Here is a 6,479-nt window from a genome sequence, read left to right as displayed (position 1 = left end):
CTCTGAGGGACTGCTTTATGTCTGTGAGCAGTGACTTTCCGCCTGCTCTGCCCTCACCTGTCTCTCCCCACCCCACCCCTACCTGGGATGCCTGAGCTCCCTAAGCTGGACCCACAGAACCCCTCCTGCCCCCATGCACTGCTCCCTGCGGCCTCTGTTCTTTAGGCCTGCCGGCAGGCTGTCAGCCACTAACTGCAAACACCAGGGAACAAGTAGTCCCATCAGGGCCTCAGGTGTGGCCTCCAGCCTCCTCTCTCTATCTCCATCATCAGCAGGAGCCAACCCTGTGTAAACACACTACCTGCCATCGCTGCCCACCACCATACAAACAGAGCTGTGAAACACGTTCACTGCATGCCTCTTCCAACAATTGGCCACTCAGCCTCTCCCCAGCCCACTTACAGATCTCTGAGAACTGCACAGGGTTAGAGAAAAGCAAATAAAACCTTGCCCAACCTCTCTGACACACTTACACACAGGGACCCACAGTCACATGCACACTCACACACAGACACACTCACAGCCATAAACACACACATGCACACTCAAGCATCCACACACAAACCCCACACATTCACACTGGACACTCATACTCATACACACTCAGTCTGCACACTCAGATCCACACACGCAGTCGTACACACATGTAGTCATGCACTCGTTCCCACACGTGCACATATATGTTGTTGTGGTTAGGTGCCATCGAGTCACCCCCACCCACAGCGCCCCGAGGCAGGGCAGAAGGAAAGGCTGCCTGGTGCTGTGCCAGCCTTGCCAGGTCGTGTTGAAGCCCATCGTTGCAGCCACTGTGTCAGTCCGTCTCGCCGAGGGCCTGCCTCTGTTTCGCCGCCCCTCTATGTTCCCAAGCATGCTGTCCTCCACTGACTGGTCTCTTCCGATACCATGTCCAAGGTAGGTGAGATGAAGACTCGCCATCCTAGCTTCTAAGGAGCATTGTAGCTGCACTGCTTCCGATACGGGTCTGTTTGATCTTTGTGCCGTTTAGGGTCCTTTCAATATTCTTCGCCAGCATGATAATGTACTGCACCAATTCTTCCACAAATTCACGGTATCGTTTCATGACCTTCTAACGTAGTTTTTCCAGGAACGTTTGAATCCTCTTCGTATGCACAGGCACACCCAGACACACACGCACGCACAGGCACACCCAGACACACACGCACGCACACGCACACGCATGCACATTCAACATTCCTGCTCACACACTCCGTACTGCACGTGCTCCCACCCTGTCACCGACCCCGGTGTGCTCACAGCGCATACACGGCCAGACACATTCATGTACGAGGGTGAATGAAAAACGTGGGGCTGCAACACCAGGGTGACTTTCGTAAACAAAAACATCTGAACGGGAAGGGACCATTTCCCATTGTATCCACCACTGAGGGCTATACGTTTCTGTAAGAGGTATTTCCATCTCTCGAACCCTTCTTTCCCCTAAAGAATTATTGCACACGTGCTAAAGAACCCCCGTGTCAAAATGACAGCTCTGACAGCCTCAAGGGGCTCAGATCACGTCCCTTTGAAGTGTTGAGTTTGGGGCACAGAAAGCCGCCTGAAGGAGCAAGCTCAGAAATGGAGGTGGGCGTGCAGAATTCCGGCGTGGAGGTAGGAGCAGGTACACTTGTGGGGGTGGAAAGAATCCCTCACCTTTTTCTCACCGATGCAGCCTTCCAGTTGCCCCCAAACACCTTCAAAAGAAGCCCTCAGGACCGTCCTGTGTCCTTTGGGAAAATCCACCCAGTTGGCTCCTTGGGAATTCCACACGACAGTCACCATAACCTGCTGGGCTGGCTTCTGCGTCGAATTGGACCGGACCGGCAGACGTCCTCGGAGCGACTCTTTTGCTTGGACCTTGCTCTCTGCAGCGTCGTGGGAAAGCCAAGACTCAGCTCGATGGACTCATCCCAGGACGTTGTCCTCACCGGTTTCCATCTTGCTTAAAAGACCAGGGGAAGATCAGCCCTTCCTGTTAACCCTGGCACCGACTGGGCAGATGTCTTACAGTCAAAAGTGTGAGACCCCAACACATAGATGGGGACGCTTTGGTCTTTCTTCCGCCGGTTTCTAGACTTCATTCTCTGTTCCTCTGGCCCGCCTGCCCTCTCTTTGCTCATTTTTGAGAGCCTCCTTCGACTTCCTGAACACATTTGAGCCAGTGGAAACTCTTGTTTCCTGGTGGGTAGCGTCTTTCAAAGGCCGTTCCAAGGCTTCAATGACGGGGAGACATCTACTTTTCTGCTGAAGATTTGATATTAGCCCTGACCTCAACATCAATCCTCGCACCCTGGCAGCACAAAAACTATTTATTATTACTATCATCATTGTTTTATGGGGCTGAGACAAGTGTGTTACTGCAGGGGAAGTGGATTCTTTTACACCAAGTGCTCTTGTACACCAAGTCTCCAGCTGTCACCAAATGACCTTTTCCTGCTTGAATCTGGCTTAGAAGTTGGGAGAAGAAACTGATAGGATTCACCTGTGAGTAATTAGACAGGATTCCTTGGAGCGCCATCCTGCTGTGTGTAAAATGAGCCCTCGGAGAAGCAGGCAGGGGCATCTCCTGACCGGCAAGAGCCAGAATGGAGAGCATCCTTTGGACCCGAGATTCCCGCACAGTGACCCTCCTGGATCCAGAAGACACCATGGCATCAGAGTGGCAGCAGCAGGACCAGGAGTCAGAGCATGGAACAGAGGGATGGGCTCTGGAATCCATGGAGTAAGGACAGCTGAGTGCTTTTGTGCAGGAGGCTGGCTTGTGGAGTGGGGTGCCTCTGGGCACTTAATTGGGGAAGTTAGGCTTGCTGACCCACAGAAGTGGGGCCACCGAATGCATTCCGGCTGAACCTTACTGGAGTCTACTGCCTCTGGGCACCTCCTTCAGGGAGCTGGATTCACTGACCCACAGAAGTAGAGCCGAATGCTTTCAGGTTGAGGGTTCCAGCAGAGTGGCGTGCCCTCTGGAGTCTGTTCGCAGACCTGAAGTTACTTTGTAACACATCCTGATGCTAACTCTAACCTGAGCGCTTCCCACTGGCATTGCCATCTGTTCATTTCCCAGCAAGCCCTTTACCCAGGAATGCTGTCTGTGAGTTCTGTGTAGCCATCTCAGCCAACAGAGAACATCAAGAAGGCTGCTTGAGTGACAGAACCAACAGAGACCGAGACAAATGTCTGCGTCTGTCCACGCGTCCATGAGCCAGGGTTGGAATACACCTGTGCCCGCATAAACTGGAGTCCTAGAAGCAATGCTTTATGAATTACCCTTGTGTGCATTAACACACTGATGTTCACATCAACTCACCCCAGCATCCCCTCCACATACCTATCCACACACCTATCCACACACACACACACAAACCTACATACACAGATATATGTATACACACATACCTATTCACACACACAGGTACATGTACACACACCTACACACACAGATACATGTGCACACACACCTACACACATACCTATCCACACACTCAGACATATGTATACCTACACACACAGATACATGTACGCACACAGATACATGTACACACAGACACTATCATACCTATACACACAGACACACACGTGTACCTAGACACACACATACCCCACATACAGATACATGTACACACATACCTATACACACACGCATACCTATCCATACACATACAAAGAAAGATACACATACACACACAAACCTACACCCAGATACATGTGCACACACATATCTATACACACAGACACACACATCTATCCACACACCGTTACATTTACACATGTACATGTACAGATACATGTACACACAGACACGATCATACTTATATACACAGAAACACACACCAACACACACAGGTACATGTACACACACCTATACACACAGACACACACATACCTATCCACACACACAGATACACATAAGCCTATCCACACACACAGATGCATGCACACACACATACCCCACCTCCGTGGCTGCCCTCTAATTCTAGCATGTTCAGTAGCTGCTATAACTGGTGCCACCCTCTTCCTTGGTGCCAGGAGGACCTGGAGGCACAGTGCTCACCTTCTCTCACACTTGCCTCGTCACCCTCCTTGGACCCCCTGGCTCCCACTTGGGGCCCCCTTTGAGGACACATGTGCAAAGTTGCCTGTGAGCCCAAGCTGGGAGTGAGAGCTAGTGTCCTTGTCCATAGTGTGACTCTCAGACCCTCAAGACCACGGGAGGGGATGGGTGTGTAGGAGGCCCAGAGATGTTTTTTTGGCCCCAAACCTTGTCTCAGGTACCAGTCCTCGTCCCCACAAACCTCGTCACCTTGCCACCTTGCCCCACATCCCTTCTCTTGCCCATGGGTGGGGAGAGGGCTTGTCCTACCACCCAACCACAGGCTCAGAGCTTAGCAGACAAAAACACAGGACTCCCAGTTAAATTGGAATTTTTATTTTATTTTGCTAGTATAAGTATATCCCTTGCAGTTTTGGGGACACACTTGTCCTACTTATTTGTAGTTTATCTGAAACCAGCTGTAAGTGGGCCTCCGGTGGGTGTGTTTTTGTTCTCTGAGAGCCCTGCTCAGACCACACCAGCAGGGTGTGCAGATCAAGTCCTGGAGTGCTGCTGTGGGTGGCCCTACAGTCCCCAGGGGCCTGGCCAGAGCCATTACCTGCAATACTACCTAATGGCCATATGGAGGCAGCAGAGAGAAAGTCCTGGCTCAGGTTCTCAGCAGCAAGTTTGTCCCCTAGCCCTCCCCACCGCCGCGCACCTGCACCCAGCAGCGCTTGGCCCTCCTAAGAGAAGGGCAGAGACCAGGGCTGGTTTATTCAGCTGCACCCCCACCCGGCTCCTCACCCCAAGACTCCTCACTCCTCATCCTAGAATGTAGGTCTGGAGCCAGATCCTGCCCTCCTCCCACGACATCTCCTGGGAGGAGGGGAGTGGGGTTGGGGTGTTCATGAAATACCTTCCTGTTGGAAGGACTGAATGAGAGACATTCTGTCCCTGGCAGGGGGAACTTTGACCTTATTCTGTAGAAGATGTAAAATTATGGCCGGGATGCCTTATTTACAACGCAGTGGTTCTCCGCCAGGGCAATGCCCCTCCCTGCCAAAGCGGTGTTTGCGGAGCCAGCTTGTCACAGCAGGGTGGGGGTGAGGGCGCTGCCGGTATTGGGGGGAAGGGGGCAGGGATGCTGCTGAACACCCTACAGTGCCCCGGACAGCCAGCTCTCCAAGGAAGACTCGCGCCAAATGTCAACAGTGCCCAGGTGGAGAAGGCCTGGTTGGAGGCACAGTTCATTACTCAAGGTTAATTTCACTCACTCACTTTCTCTCTCTTGCTCACTGCCATTGAGCCGGGTCCAACTCATAGAGACCCCTTGGGACACGGTAGAACTGCCCCTGTGGGCTTCCGAAACGTTAACTCTTTATAGGAGTAGAAAGCCTCATCTTTCTCCTGAGGAGCGGCTGGTGGTTTTGAACCGCTGACCTTGCGTTTATCAGCCCAATGTCTAACCACAAGAAAGCCCCATCCACGTGTGTGTCCCCGTCATCACACACTTAATTCCGGAAGAAGCAGAGGTGAACACCTCTGAGCACATGCCGATGGGACACCAGAGGGGACTCACAGGCAAACCTGAAACCAGACGAGTGCAACATGGTGCATTTATTCCCAGCCTCACGGGGACTTGACTGGCCTGAGATTTAAAAGCTACAGGCCATCCCCGCTGCCGTCACACTGATCCTGACCCGTGACAAGCGGGTCAGCAATGAGCTCCACAAGGCTGCCATCCTCACCAAAGCCCCCTGGGTCAGGTCTTTCTTCCACAGCACCACTGAGCGGGTCTGAACCAGAAACCGTTTGGTTTGTCCTTGTTCTGGGGTCGACCTTGAGTTGGTGTAGCAGCCCTGCTGCCTAGGGACTTCTGAGACCCGACAGAACAAGGCCTTGCACCACCCTTACACTTGGCTACGTCTGCGCCCGTTGTTGCAGCTACTGTGTTGATCCGTGTCCTTGAGGGGCTTCTTTTCACTGTCCCTCCACTTTACCTGGCCTGGTGTCCTTCTCCAGGGACTGTCCACATGGGCCTGTCCTGATGACATGCCTGGAGCAGGTGAGAAGAGGTCCCACCGTCCTTGCTTCTAAGGAGCACTCTGGCTGTCCCTCCTCTGAGAGAGGCTTGATGGCTTGGTTTTCAGACAGTTCACGGTCCACTGTCCCCTCCAGGCGTGGTGAGTAGCCAGCACAAACCGTTTACCTTGGAGCCTTGGTTCAATATTGTCAACCCCAAAAGAACACAACCTCTTGGTTCCGAGTTGATTCTGGCTCCGGACGACCGCACTTGGGAGATGGTGGAACTCCTGCCCTGGGCTTCCAAGGCGGTGGGTGGTGGGAATCGGGTGGCCAGGCCTCTCCCCTACACACCTTGGGCTCAGACCACCAGCCTGCTGATCATTTGTGCTGCCCAGGGGCGCGC

At 52.9% G+C, this 6,479-nt stretch overlaps 1 protein-coding gene across 1 annotated transcript in view; it reads right to left on the bottom strand.

Annotated features, from left to right (window-relative positions):
* Window positions 1-795, bottom strand: part of LOC101647987 (transient receptor potential cation channel subfamily V member 6) — an 8,721-nt gene extending 7,926 nt beyond the window's left edge. The window contains exon 1 of the mRNA XM_013007556.2: window positions 776-795. Coding sequence (XP_012863010.2) covers window positions 776-795 — 20 coding nt within the window. The remainder of the gene's footprint in view (window positions 1-775) is intronic.
* Window positions 796-6,479: the final 5,684 nt, after the last annotated feature.

Source organism: Echinops telfairi, unplaced genomic scaffold (genome assembly GCF_000313985.2).
Source record: "Echinops telfairi isolate 266 unplaced genomic scaffold, ASM31398v2 ScPeMD7_23;HRSCAF=83, whole genome shotgun sequence".
Lineage (NCBI taxonomy): Eukaryota > Metazoa > Chordata > Mammalia > Afrosoricida > Tenrecidae > Echinops > Echinops telfairi.
This window is presented reverse-complemented; position numbering and strand designations above follow the sequence as displayed.